General features: G+C 45.7%; 1 protein-coding gene across 1 annotated transcript in view; it reads left to right on the top strand.

The window, feature by feature from the left end:
- The window catches only part of Uba2 (ubiquitin like modifier activating enzyme 2), a 30,563-nt gene extending 15,823 nt beyond the window's left edge, over positions 1-14,740 (top strand). The window contains exons 9-17 of the mRNA XM_057762596.1: positions 554-653; positions 1,645-1,808; positions 5,765-5,858; positions 5,957-6,069; positions 7,507-7,662; positions 9,020-9,116; positions 10,962-11,067; positions 12,601-12,737; positions 13,943-14,740. Of these exons, the coding sequence (XP_057618579.1) occupies positions 554-653; positions 1,645-1,808; positions 5,765-5,858; positions 5,957-6,069; positions 7,507-7,662; positions 9,020-9,116; positions 10,962-11,067; positions 12,601-12,737; positions 13,943-14,124 (1,149 nt within the window). The 3' untranslated portion in view covers positions 14,125-14,740. The remainder of the gene's footprint in view (positions 1-553; positions 654-1,644; positions 1,809-5,764; positions 5,859-5,956; positions 6,070-7,506; positions 7,663-9,019; positions 9,117-10,961; positions 11,068-12,600; positions 12,738-13,942) is intronic.
- Positions 14,741-14,944: the final 204 nt, after the last annotated feature.

Here is a 14,944-nt window from a genome sequence, read left to right as displayed (position 1 = left end):
ATTTATTATGTATACAATATTCTGTCTGTGTGTATGACTGCAGGCCAGAAGAGGGCACTAGATCTCATTACAGATGGTTGTGAGCCACCATGTGGTTGCTGGGAATTGAACTCAGGACCTTTGGAAGAGCAGGCAATGCTCTTAACCGCTGAGCCATCTCTCCAGCCCTAAGTGTATTATTTTAAAAACAGTATTTAGCTGGATTGCATGGAAACAGAGCCGGTGTGTTTTGTTTTTGTTGTTTGTTTTTCCAGATAGGGTGCTGGTGTGTTTGTTGAACCCTTCAGTTTGTGTTGTTAGTGTTTCAGATTGATTTTGTGGGACTGCTTGGGAGGTAGGTAGGACAGTCTGGGTGATCCGTAGAGCTGACAGTACCATTGCCCTGAATTCTCCAAATATTTGAACTGTGGTGCTGAAAATTGTTCCTCTGCCTCCCTGTGCCATGCCTTTAAACTTGCTTTTATGGTATAATTATAGTAAGTAAATCAGCACAATTTGATCTGTGTTTAATGAAGTTGGGCTCTGTGTGATTCATGGGATTTGTTTGTTTCAGCTTTTTAAAGATGATATTAGATATCTGCTGACAATGGACAAACTCTGGCGCAAGAGGAAACCTCCAGTTCCCCTGGACTGGGCTGAAGTGCAGAGTCAAGGTAAACAATGCAGCCGGTCACTGGTGGTGGTGCAGCCTTAACCCCAGCACTTGGGAGGCAGAGGCAGGCAGATCTCTGAGTTCGAGGCCAGCCTGGTATACAGAGCGAATTCCAGGACAGCCAGGGCTGTTATATAGAGAGATCCTGTCTGGGGTGGGGGTAGGGGGCGAAGAGTCCAGCTAGTCCTTTACATACTATGGGAATGCGTATTTGTGCATTTGAGTGATTGGACTGATTATAAAGAGAAATCACTAGACACACCACTCCCAAGAGCGGGAGCTAGTTTTTTCTCTCTCTCTTTTTTTTAAATTGTTAATGATTAGGAAGTTGTGGGTTCGTTATTCCCAAAAGTGTGGTGAATATATGTAAAAATTGTCTTTGTACTCTTGAGTTATTTCTTAAAGATTTAATATAGAAATACATTATTAAAATTTATAGTCAAGGAAATAAAACAGTTGTACTAACTTCTTCCTTCTCAGTAGCATACTATGTTTCCTTCTCTGAACTATGTTGCAGCGTACAGCATGATTGAACTTAAAAAGTCCCTGGAGTGACACATAGCACCAGTGGCCTTGTGTAACGCTGGGCCAGTGGAAGCAGGACTGCCAGCTTGACTGACAAGAGTGTCGGCTGTGCTGGGCACGATATGATACTCATCTTTTTTTTTTTTTTATATTGCTTTTCAACTGTATGGGTATGTGCATATGAGTGTAGGTTCCCACCAAGGCCAGAGAGGGTGTTGGGTCCTCTGGAAGAGCAGCCAGTTTTCCCCAGCCCTGACATTATTGAATGTTCCAAAAATTCCGTGAGAGCCTGACATGGTCTTAAACAGCCCACAGCTTCAGCAGTTTTCTTGCACACATACTTGTAGTGATAGCTATCAAATGGAATTTATTTATTTAATTGTTTGTGACATCTTAATGGCCAACAGTTGAATCTGTTGAATAGACCAAGGTAGAGGTAGGTGTTTAATATTCTTACTCATTTTTAGGAGAAGCCAATGCATCTGATCAACAAAACGAACCCCAATTGGGTTTGAAAGACCAGCAGGTTCTGGATGTAAAGAGTTATGCAAGCCTGTTTTCAAAGAGCGTCGAGACCCTGAGGATGCACTTGGCAGAGAAGGGGGACGGAGCTGAGCTCATGTGGGATAAGGTCTGTTTTCTTCCTTCCTTCCTTCCTTCCTTCCTTCCTTCCTTCCTTCCGTCCGTCCGTCCGTCCGTCCGTCCGTCCTTCCTTCCTTCCGTCCTTCCTTTCTTTCTTTCTTTTGGGGGGGGTTCAAGACAGGGTTTCTCTGTGGTTTTTTGGAGCCTGTCCTGGAACTAGCTCTTGTAGACCAGGCTGGTCTCGAACTCACAGAGATCCGCCTGCTTCTGCCTCCCGAGTGCTGAGATTAAAGGCGTGCGCTACCAACACCCGGCCCAAGGTCTGCTTTCAAAGAGCATTGAGACCCTGAGAGTCCACTTAGCAGAAAAGGGGGACGGGGCTGAGCTCATGTAGGATCAGGATCAGGTTTGTTTGGAAATGTGTCTGTCACTTATGTACTTCACTTACACTGTTCCTGTGTTGTAAGTAAGGCTAACAACTTGGGATATTACTTACTTTGTTTGAATGTTTTCATCTCTAGTTGTTATGTTAGAATATGAATTTTCTATGCATATGGATAAGGTCAAGTATCAAAAAATTTGTTTTGGTAACAACACTCATGGCTTATATTGAGTAGAAAGTGATTTGTTTTGGTAGGGTGTTAGAGTTAGAAAACAGGGCTGAAGGCCTCTGCTTTTGGAGGCAACAGCTCATCTGCTTGATTTGACCTTAAAAATAGTAAAAGTTGCCTATACACTTCCCCCAGGTACTAAGCCTAGGCCCTTGTCCATGCTTGGTAAGTGTACTGTGTGGCTCAGGCCTTAGCAGTTAAAAGCATGTGCTACCTCTCTCTCATCTCTGAGGTTGCCTTTCTGTTGAAGTGCACAGAGTTTCAGAACTCGGAGAGAAAAGCCAGGTGAGGCCGACACCTACAGTCCCAGCACTTGGGAGACTGAGCTAGATCACCATGTTTGAGGCCATCCTAGGCTGTAGAGTGAGCCTGGTTCTGTTGTATCTGAAACAGGGTCTGTAGTGCAAGCTAGCCTCAAACTCCTTCTGTTGTTGGGGGTGACCTTGACCTCCTGACCTTGCTGCCTCCCCTCGTGGATGCAGGACCACTTTACCTAGTTATGTGAGGCTAGTGGGGCTGCTCAACAGACCAAGCTGCATCCCCAGGAAGATGCAGCTGTTCTTGTTTTTGTTTTGTTTTGTTTTGTTTTTCGAGACAGGGTTTCTCTGTGGTTTTGGAGCCTGTCCTGGAACTAGCTCTTGTAGACCAGGCTGGTCTCGAACTCACAGAGATCCGCCTGCCTCTGCCTCCCAAGTGCTGGGATTAAAGGCGTGCACCACCACGCCCGGCTGATGCAGCTGTTCTTAAAGTTGAAATAAGTTCACTGTGTTTAATTGGCATTTGAATTGCAGGTAAAATTGATTATGTGACAAAGTTTATTTCAGTACTGACAGTTTTAATGGGAGACCTGAGATGTATCTCTGGCTCTTTCCAGGGGTGCTTACTTGCCTGGCATGCATGGGGCCCTGGGGTTCGTCCCCAGCATGGGAAGGAAAAGAAAGATTTGCTATGGGTCTCAAAGTAAAGAGAAATGATTGGCCAATTTTAGAATCCTCAGATAACTTTGTATGCATAAACTTTGAAAGTTTGGTTGAATCAGATATGTAAAACAAAGCTAGTGGGTTTAAGTTTTTGAAATTCTTATAAACATTAGTCTCTTGGTTTGTGTGATATAAATGGTAGGTTTTGAAATATTTTCTTTGCTGTTATTCTAGTGATTTGGAAAGTTTCTGTTTCTTCGTTGGGGCCAAATAAGGAGCTCATGGCCCTGAGCCTAAGTACTGCTGCCCTTGTGGTGTCAGAGCCAGTCCCTGAGAGACTGGGTGGTTTGGGGTTTTTAATTGATGTACTTTATGTATATGAGTGCTCTGTCTTTGTGCACACCAGAAGAGGGCACCAGATCACATTACAGACAATTGTGAGCCACCGTGTAGGTCCTGGGAATTGAACTCAGGACCTCTGGAAGAGCAGTCAATGTTCTAAACTACTGAGCTGTCTCTCCAGCCTGAGAGATTGTTTTGCCTGTATGTGTGCATGTGCAAGACATGTGTGCCTGGTGCCCACATAGGCCTGAAGAGTTGAGTGAACCCCCTGGAACTGGAATTCCAGTAGTTGTTAGCCATTGTGTAGATGCTGGCTTGGAACTGAACTCAGGTCCTAGAAACCAGCCAGTGCTCCAAACCACTGAGCATCTCTGTAGCTCCACATACCATTTGTTATAAAGGCATCTAACTGGGCATGGTGGTGCACACCTTTAATTCCAGTATAGTGGGGTGAAGCAGCAGGTTCCAGGACAGCCAGGGCTGACAAACCCTGTTTTAAAAATAACAGAAAAGAAAGAAAGAATCCAGGCTTTTTTTGTTGTTGTTGTTGTTGTTTTGTTTTTTTTGTTTTTCGAGATAGGGTTTCTCTATAGCTTTGGAGCCTGTCCTGGAACTCCCTTTGTAGACCAGGCTGGCCTCAAACTGAAATATCCACCTGCCTTTGCCTCCTGAGTGCTGGGATTAAAGGTGTGCATCACCACCGCCCGGCTGAATCCAGGCATTTTATAGAGCGAGACAGCTACGTCTTACTCAGGAACTTAACAGAAGTAGAAGTAGACAGCTCATTCCTTTAGTCCCAGTGCTTGGGAGGCAGAGGTAGGTGAATCTCTGAATTTGAGGCCAGCCTGATCTATGTAGTAAATTCCATAACAAACAGGGATATGTAGTGAGACCCTGTCTCAAAATAAAAATAATCTAGAGACCCTCAGGTCCAGGAGTAGCATTTGCATTTGGGGTTGAACTGGGTACATGGATGAGCTGCGCCCAAGCGTTTCAGCCTTTGTTTCACTTGAGAGCATGTGTTGTATACACAGCAGCAGTCACCCCTGGGCTTTTCATCTTTACTGGAGGGAAAATGGCCCTAAGGCTCTAAGGTGGGCATGTTGGTGTTGCCTTTAATCCCAGCACTCATGAGGTCTAGTCAGGCAAAGTTCTCCAGGTCTACTGAGTTCCGGGACAGGGAATACAGGAAAATACAGGACAGAGCTACAAAGAGAAACCCTGTTCTCAAAAACTGCACACAGGGTGTCTGTTCAGTTCTGGTTTTACATATTAAAGAGTTCAACAGCCACATCTGGGAAAGACCTTGCTGGTGGGATGGAGACTGAGCAAGGCTGAACAGGTTGTCCTTGTGTAGATTCTCTGCATGTCTAGCAGCCTCACTACTAATGGGTCCAGAAAGGGCTTCCTTCGGTGAAAAGGGGAATTGATCTTTAGCTGTACACATGTTCTCATTTGGTTTTGTTTGTTTATTTGATGTGCCTATATATACTCTGTGAGGGTATCATCCCTTGGAACTAAAGTTACAGTTATGAGCTACCATATGGGTAGTGAGAAATCCTAGGTCTTCTGGAAGAGCAACCAGTGCTTTTAACTGCTGAGCCATCTATTTAGCCTGGTTTTGTTTTTTTTTAAAGGTATATTTATTTTTCATTTCATGCTTATAATTGTTGTGTTTGCTTGCACATGAGTCTGTGCACTGTGTGTGTGTGATGCCTGCAGTGGTCATAAGACAGTACTGAATCTCCTGGAACTAGTTACAGATGTGACCACCACATGAATGCTGGGAACTGAACTCTGGTCCTCTGTAAGGGCGTAGGTTCTCTTAACCAACCACTGGACCATCCTTCCAGTTCAGTGCATTTGTTTAAGCAGGATCGCTTTTCTAGCAAGCATGGTGGTGGTTCTTAGTGTTCTTAGCAGACTGTCTTCCTGGACCAGAGAACCAGATGAGCCTCTTTCGCCTACCCTGTCAGCCTTTATGCTACTTACTGGGTGGCCTCCCCTATCCATCCTCTGGTTCAGTCACTCTTTGTTCCTGCTGTGTGGCCAAATGTGACTGTTTTGAAGGTAATGAATGATAGTGAAATGACTTTGATTGGACCGGGCCTTGTCATTTGTGTTGCTGGCAGGATGACCCCTCGGCAATGGATTTTGTCACTTCCGCTGCAAACCTCAGAATGCACATTTTCAGCATGAATATGAAGAGCAGATTTGATATAAAATGTAAGTTGTTTGTGCTTCCGTTGTATCATCAACAAACCCATGCAGAGTTTTCTGTTTTGACAGCTAAATGTGTTTGTCCGTGTCTTTCTGTCTTCCAGCAATGGCGGGGAACATCATTCCTGCGATCGCTACCACTAATGCAGTGATTGCCGGCTTGATAGTGTTAGAAGGGTTGAAGATTTTATCTGGAAAAATAGACCAGTGTAGAACTGTAAGTAATTTTGTTTAGTTTTGTTTTTTTTTTGAGATATTGCCTCACTATGCTGCCCAAACTGATCAGGAACTTGCTAATGAGCCAGGCAGGACTTGAACTCACTGGGATCCACTTGCTGCCTCCTGAGTTGTAGATTTAAGGAGCTATTTAATTTCCTTTTAAGAGTTATTTTATAAGAAACACATTAAATGTGCTGGGGATTGTCTGGTGTAGACCAGGCTGACCTTGAGTTCATATGTAGTTGAGGGTGGCTTGAATGGGCTCCTAAGAGCAGGTGCACCCTCCCCACTCCCAGCTTTATTTAGTTTTTTGGTGGTGGTAGTGGTGGTGATTTTTGTGTTTGTTTTTGGTTTTTCAAGACAGGGTGTCTGTGTGTAGCTCTGACTGTTTTGGAACTCACTCTGTAGACCAAGCTGATCTCAAACTCGCAGAGATCCACCTGCCTCCACCTCCTGAGTACTGGAATTAAAGGTGTGCACCACCATACCCAGTCAGTTTTTTGTTGTTTTGTTTTAACCTTTATGTTTTTAACTTCTAAATTTTTTTTGGTAAAATTTTCACAGAAAACTGAATGTTTCATGTGGATTTTATCTTGAGTTACAACCGTTATTAAGTTTGTTCATACTTAATATGACTGTTTCAATTGTTTGTGCTTAGTTTTTAAATATCAAAGTGGATCCAGAATGTTTATCCTGAGTGTTAAAGGTCATCCTGGCTTTCTTTTGCTGGATGTTGGCCTTCAAGCTGGGTTTTGTGCACAGTCAGCATGTGCTCTGCTGTGCACTACAGCCGCAACTTCAGTTGTTTGTTACTGCTACTGATTGCCTTGCGCCTGTTTCTCCCCTGGAGTGGCCCCGGGGCCTGTAAGTCTCTTCTCACCAAGGCCTAGTGTTCATTGTGGGGAAAAGCTACAGACAGAGGCCATACTGCATAACGACCTTACTTTTCTCTGGACTAGGGGAACCATAGTGATTCTTGAGAGTTAATTGATCTTAGACACTGTGCTAGCTAGAGTCATAAAGTGAAGATGGGCTGGAGAAAGGGGAGAGGTGGCCCATCAATTAAGAGCACTGGCTGCCCTTTCAGAGGACCTAGGTTCCATTCCCAGAACCCACATCACATCTTAAAACTGTAACTTCATTGCCAGAGGATCTGACGTCCACCTGGCTTCTGTGGGTACTAAATGCATGTTGGGCACAGGCGTATGTAGGCAGAAGGCCCATATACATAAAATAATAAGAAATGAAAAAATGCCTTTAGTCTCAGCACCTGAGAGACAGAGGCAGGTGGATCTCTTTAATTCGAGGCCAGCCTGGTCTACAGAGTGTGTTCCAGGACAGTCAGGGCTACACAGTAGGATGAGGGCAATTCCAGATTCATCTGTAAAATGGCAACTCAGCGTTTCTGTTTCTTGCTTGTGTTTTTTCTCTGAAGATTTTTTTGAATAAGCAGCCAAACCCAAGGAAGAAGCTCTTGGTGCCCTGCGCCCTGGATCCTCCCAACAGCAGCTGTTACGTTTGTGCCAGCAAGCCAGAGGTGACCGTGCGGCTGAATGTCCACACAGTGACTGTCCTCACCTTACAGGATAAGGCAAGTGCAAGGACAAGTTTTGTCTTCTTTTTGAGTCGAGGATGGAATTCATCCTCCCCTGGAAGCCCTGGCTGCAGAGCGAGTAGCACCATTTCTGATGGCTTTGCAATCCAGATTCCCTCTGGCCTCTTCCGCCAGTGGTTCCAGGATATGTGTCTCGTCTTAGAAAGGTGTGGGTGTGCTTGACTGGAGGATGGGTCCTGGCTGGGCAGAGGCAGACAGTGGGTATTTGTAACAGCAATATCCTTCAATTGTCCTAGTTTTGTTGGTGAACAAACTGCATCACAATGCCTGGCTGAGGCTGGTGTGTTCTCTTTCTCACTTGGTCTTGAAGGATGTGTGTAAGGTGCTCTTTCCTATGACAGTGTTGTGTGCTGTGCAGCTGAAAGGACTTCTGGGTGTGGAGAGTAGGTAGGATTTAACAATGTTGTCACTTAAGTTGCATCTTAGAAGTTTAGGGGAGACACTGTTTGGAACAGGAAAGGTTATCTGAGGATCTGATTAGACATTTTCCTGTCTAACACCTTCCATGACAGGGTTGACTTGGAGAATGAGGGGAAATGTGTTAGAAGCTCTGCCTGAGCCTAGTATGCAGGGAGAGAGAGGAGGGCATCTCCTGGTCCTCTCTGGGAGAGCGTCACATGGGCAGATGTGCGATGTGGGCAACTCTTGGTTTCCTGCTGTCAGGAGCAGAGAGAATTTATTAAAGGATAACTGTGGCCCGAGAGACCTAGTGAATCAGACAAACCTGACGATCCTAGGGCCATCCCCATCTCTTGGTGGAAGGAGAGACCCAATCCCAAAGCTTTTGTATGGTCTGCATGCTGTGGCACTCGTGTGTACACTCTTATGTTGTGGGAGCTGCGGGCTGGCGTTCCTGCCACCCAGCTCCCGGCTCCCGGCTGCCTGGCTAGCTCATGCCCCAAAATAACGACACACAAGCTGTATTCTTTTAAATACTGCCTGGCCCATTTCTATTCATGTGTGTCGCACCTTGAGGTGCGCTTACCAGGAAGATTCTAGCCTACGTCCATCCTGGGTCGGAGCTTCATCGCATCTGCTCTGGAGCACAGCGGCATGGCGTCTCAGCTCACTTCCTCTTCCTCCCAGCATTCTGTTCTGTTTACTCCACCCACCTATGTTCTAACCTATGAGGGCCAAGCAGTTTATTTTTTAACCAATGAGCTTCCTCCATCACTCTTACATATGTATCACACACGTATACTTACGTAATAAGCTTTGAAGAATAACTTGAACCCTCTTCAGTGAAGAGGTAAACCTGTATAGAAAAGCAATATAGGGTTTCGTTAGGTCTTTAATAAGCTGCATTAGTTCATATTTAATTTCCCCCCTTCAGATAGTGAAAGAGAAGTTTGCTATGGTGGCACCAGATGTCCAAATTGAAGATGGGAAAGGAACAATCCTGATATCCTCGGAAGAGGGAGAAACAGAAGGTACCAATCTTGCTCTTCCTCACCTGGGCGTCTGCCTGAAGGAGGGACAAGCTGGCTCATGTGGTGTTTGCTATTGCACTCATAGCTGTGGAACTTGTGGGGGTTTCTCAGGCTGCTCTTTGTTTCCACAGCTTTAGATATGGAGGGTTTCTGGCGTTGATGTGCCTTGGGGATTTATTGGTCCTCCAGTTCGCAGATAATGGCTAATTACATGTTGTAATATCACTGTTCATTTCCAAGTGCGCTCAGTTTATATCGTGGGCCCTAGGGCTAGGTTGGTGGTGAGCATGAGCTTCAGGCTTTTGGTCACACTGGAGAGTGGCAAGGTCTTGGTAGCTGGGTCTTTCCCACCCCATCCCCAGCTTTCAGAATCAGACACAGTGCTGCACCTGCATCATCCCCTCCACTGAACTATAGCAGGAATATAGTCAGTTAGCAGAGCTTCTCTTAGCATGCATGAACCTCATGAACTGGGTGTGGTGGCACACACCTGTCTCAGTCCTCAAAGTAGGGGGAGGAAGCAGGAGGATCAGAAGTTCGAGGCCATTCTTAGCTATTTGGTAAATCTAATGCAAACCAGGCGTGGGTGCGCACACTTTAATCCTGGCACTCAGGTAGAGGCAGTAGGATCTCTGAGTTTGGGACTAGCCTGGTCTATAGAGTAAGACCATATATATATGGGGGGTTGGCAGGAGGACACTGGAGAGATAGCTCAGAGGGCTCTGTTTCAGTTCCCAGCACTCATATGACAGCTCACAACTGTCTGTAACTCCAAGATTTGATACCCTCATGCAGACAAAACACCAACACACATAAAATAAAAGTAAATAAATTATTATTAAAAGAAGTACCAGGATTCCTGTTGGTAGTAGTTTTGCTTGTTGAGAGATTGAGGTATTAGGTCATATATAATCAGAGGTCATATGTTGGCTGGCCATTTGGGGAGTCCAGTTTAAATCAATTTGCTTTGTTTTTGGTGGGGGGGGTTTTGTTTGTTTTGTTTTTTTTTGTTTGTTTGTTTTGTTTTGTTTTTCGAGACAGGGTTTCTCTGTAGCTTTGGAGCCTGTCCTGGAACTCCCTTTGTAGACTAGGCTGGCCTTGAACTCACAGAGATCCGCCTGCCTCTGCCTCCCGAGTGCTGGGATTAAAGGCATGCGCCACCACCACCCCGCTGGTTTTGGTTTTTTGAGATAATGTTTCACTGTGGCTTTGGAGCCTGCCTTGGAACCAGTTCTTGTAGACCAGGTTGGAAATCGGTTTGCTTTGAATGGGAGATTTCTGTGGGTCTTTCGTGTTTGCCCCTCTTGGAGTGCTTTTGGTGTTGAATGTTCGGGGCCGAATTCCTAAGTGCCTAATAGCACAGTTAGTTTTCTGTGACTAAGAACCACAGCCTGGAACGCTTACTTAACCATCAAACACTTTGCCCTCAGTCCTCTCCTCTCCTCCTTGTCCTGTCTTCACATGGTCTGTCTTGCAGGGATGTGCGTACCAGATCTATGGGTGGCCAGGCTTCTATAGACACCTACTTACTTACTATTTAATTTAGAGTAAGACTATTGTGTAGCCTAGGCTAGCCCCCCAAATAACCTTGGCCTTTTGATCCCCTGTCTCTACCTTCCAAGTGCTAGGGTTACATGCATGTGAAAACCTGTTTTTAATCTGTTGCCACTAGTACAAAGAGCTGTCTCTTCAAATGCGATTACTTTCTTGGGTTCTGTGGGTGAGGATTTGAGAGTGCCAGTTTTGCGGGGACACAGTCTCACCATAATGGATTTTGCTTTTTAAGAACTTACCTGCCTGCGTGTGAAGTCATGACTAAAGCATCTGTGTTCTGTTCACATCCAGCTAATAACCCCAAGAAGTTGTCTGATTTTGGGATTAGAAATGGCAGCCGGCTTCAAGCAGATGACTTCCTTCAGGACTACACTTTACTGATCAACATTCTTCATAGGTAGGAACTGTTACGCTAGAGTATATGAAGCACAGGAGTGCTCGAGAGGAAGGCTCAGTAGAGCCGCACAGGGCTGTACCTGCAGGAAAACGCTAGGACTCAGAAAGAGAGATAAACAACAAAACCATTTTGGGATGAAAAACTGGAGGGGCTGGGTGGTGGTGGCACACACCTTTAATCCCAGCACTCTTTTTTTGTTGTTGTTGTTGTTTTTTGTTTTTCGAGACAGGGTTTCTCTGTGGTTTTGAAGCCTGTCCTGGAACTTCCTTTGTAGACCAGGCTGGCCTCGAACTCACAGAGATCCACCTGCCTCTGCCTCCCAATGCTGGGATTAAAGGCGAGTGCCACCAGCAATCCCAGCACTCTTTAAAAATCTTAAATTAAGCCGGGCGGTGGTGGCGCACGCCTTTAATCCCAGCACTCGGGAGGCAGAGGCAGGCGGATCTCTGTGAGTTCGAGACCAGCCTGGTCTACAAGAGCTAGTTCCAGGACAGGCTCCAAAAACCACAGAGAAACCCTGTCTCGAAAAACAAAAAAAATAAAAAAAAAAATCTTAAATTATTCAGTGAATATTTCTCATGGCACACATGTGGAGGTCAGCAGACTTGCGAGACCTGGGACCTGAACTTAGGCCTGCAAGCACCCTTAACTTGAGCCACACTGCAGGTACCATATTTACCTTTAAGAAAAGTTGTCAAAAGTCTGAGGATCAGCCATCGTATAAGCCCTCCAGTTTTGTTTTTTTTTTGTTCTTAATTTTTCGAGACAAGGTTTCTCTGTATCTTTGGAGCCTGTCCTGAAACTAGCTCTTATAGATGAGGCTGGCCTTGAACTCACAGAGATCCGCCTGCCTCTGCCTCCCGAGTGCTAGATTAAAGGCGTGCGCCACCACTGCCTGGCAGGACATTAAATTCTATAAGTTATGTAATGGACTTGAAGCTGAATGTCAGTGCTGTGCTGTCCCTGGCTTCATTGGGACACCAGCTGGGTGGCGGTGGCAGACTTGTGTTTACTTGTGAAAGGAAAGAGCAGGAAAGGACAGGGCAACTGGAGTGTGAAGGAGAAGCATAGTCCGACAGCCTGTGCCTGTCTTTCTTACTTGTGTTCAAGTCTCAGAACAGAACCGCCTGTGAAAATGTGCGTCCTCTGCTCACCTTGACACACATTCTCGTGCACAGTTTGAAACTCGTGTATGAAAGTGGGGAGTTGCCTATAAAGGTAGGGGAGACCCAGAACACCAGGATCAGCTCACGAATGGAGTGAAGGCTCTTTGGGTGTAGCATCTGGGAAAGGGATGTCTCAGTTGCAGGGCTGCAGGATCTCTTGTTCAGTTTTCTATGTTAGTGACACAAAATAAAACCAGCCTTTACAGTTTGAACCAGAAAAGCTTTGCTCTGTGATCTTTTTTCGAGAGCATTGTGAAAGTTAAAGCCTTCTGGGGTGTGGTGCACTCTGAGGATGGGGGAGTCTGCTCCTTTACCATGTGAGTGAGCATGGCATGGTCCCTGGTTTACAGCCTGTGTTCTCTTACAGTGAGGATCTAGGAAAGGATGTCGAATTTGAAGTTGTTGGTGATGCCCCAGAAAAAGTGGGGCCCAAACAAGCTGAAGATGCTGCCAAAAGTATCACCAATGGCAGTGACGATGGTGCCCAGCCGTCCACCTCCACAGGTGAGTCACCTCCAAGCCAGAGGACTTAAAACAAGCTGGGACTTTGGTGGACTTTGTAAAATACTAACGCTGAATTGGTCTGGAATTGACTGTATAATGGAGCTTTGAGTTTTATGGGCCGTGAAGCCCTTTAAGGCTGGGGATAGTCTTAGAGGAGCAGAGGTGGTTTTCTGACTCCCCTGTTGGACTCCCAGCAAGCTATGGGTTCACTTCCTGCTCAAGGTCTGTTCTGTCTAAGCTGCCAACTGTCTGTCTGATATGGAAGTCTCCAATCATTTATCTGGTTGGGTGTGGCTTCCAGGAGGCAGAGTCCCTAAGCCCAGGCCACCTCAGACTATCCCAGGGGTCCTGCTGCAAACACCTGGTACCTTTTCAGGTACCCAACCCTGTGCTGCTCTCTGATTGGACCGTTAACCTCCCCTCCTTTCTTTTTGTGCAGGAAACTGAAGGTTAACAGTTTTTTACCTGTTTCCATTTCTTTGACCCCTCATCTTTTGGCTGTAGTGTCCTCTGAGGATTAAGGGGTGAACTTGGAGGCTGTAGAACATGGCCACCATGGCTGACCCGCTCCCCACCCACCCAACCAAAGCATTGTAATCCTGACCCTCTGCTGTGCCGGGTTTTGAATGAAATGTAGGGAAGGTGTGGTTCTGTTTTTAGCTTTGGCACATGGGAGACACCCTGCCCTTTGGGGATAGAGCTAAAGAATTCGAGTATGGGGGTCGCGGAGTTTGAAGCCTGGTCACATTTTGTGACCACAGGGAGTCCCTCTCTGTCCCTCGGTTTCCTTTCTGGAAGTAGGATAATAATGCTGTCTTCTTTATAGGGCTGATTAGATGAGTTTGTGCACAGCTCAGAGCAGTCGCTGGCAGGTGTAAGTGGCTTGTTGCTGTTGCTGCTCTTTCTTCTATTAGGGTGCCCCCACCCCTTCTCAGTGGAGACTCAGCAGGCATGATGATGAATTTGAAACATGCTAGTCACAATTTTTTGTTTTGCTTGGAAAAAAAATAGGACTTTGCCCAGGGTTGGTTCCCCTCTCAGTAACACCCTTTTCCTAAAAGTAGACATGCTTGTTATACCAAACACATTCCCTGGGGGTGGCCGATGAGGGTGGCCTGGATTCAGTGAGCTGTCTGTGTGAGGCCTTGGTGAGCCGCTGACATCTCCCACACTTCACCACTCTTCACATTGTTTTCTGAAATAAGCCCAAGAGCAAGATGACGTGCTCATAGTTGACTCAGACGAAGAAGGCCCTTCAGATAGCGCTGACGGCAGCAAGGACGAGAGGGCGCGCAAGCGGAAACTGGAAGAAACTGAGGATGCTGGTGCCAAGAGGTCCCGCTTGGAGGAGACAGAAGATATTGATGACATCATAGAGTTAGACTGAGCAGACTCCTGGCCCTTGATCTGGTTGGAACCAAAGGTTTTGTCCTTTGCTACAGAAGGGAAGCAGAGGGCTGCAGTGGCTTTGGTTCCGCCCTACGAAAGCATTCATTTGCTGAGACCGTTAGAGACTGTATTGCTGTACTGAAGTAGTAGTGTTCGAGACCCTTTGCGCAAAGCTGGGTGGACTAGCGATGAGCTGAGAGAACGCGTGCATGTTGCCTTCCCTGTAAATAGCCTTAGCTATCATTTCCTAGTGGAAAATACTGTGGGGTAGGAATGCTGAGACCTGGTTATAAATACTATGCCTTTATTTTTGGCTAGAGAAGAGTTATTTTTAGCCTAGATCTAACCATTTTCATACTCTTACCTGAAAGATTCACAGAAGTGTCAAGTGCTATGCATTGAAACTTGTTTTTTAAATGTTACCTGGCACTGTGTATATTAATGTAAAACAATGTTAATTTACTCAAATTTTCAGTTTGTACTGCCTGGTATGTCTGTGTAAGAAGCCAATTTTTGTGTATTTGTTACAGTTTCAGGTTATTTATATTTGATGTTTTGTAAACTCAAACAACAAATATACTGTACTTATGGACCAAATAAATGGTGTCTGTGTACTTGTTATCTCTCTGGCTGCCTTAGTGGGTTTTTGTTTTGTTTTGTTTTGTTTTGTTTTTGGTTTTTCGAGACAGGGTTTCTCTGTGGTTTTGGAGCCTGTCCTGGAACTAGCTCTTGTAGACCAGGCTGGTCTCGAACTCACAGAGATTCACCTGCCTCTGCCTCCCAAGTGCTGTGATTAAAAGCGTGCACTACCACCGCCC

The sequence above is a fragment of the Chionomys nivalis genome, chromosome 2 (genome assembly GCF_950005125.1).
Source record: "Chionomys nivalis chromosome 2, mChiNiv1.1, whole genome shotgun sequence".
NCBI lineage: Eukaryota > Metazoa > Chordata > Mammalia > Rodentia > Cricetidae > Chionomys > Chionomys nivalis.
This window is presented reverse-complemented; position numbering and strand designations above follow the sequence as displayed.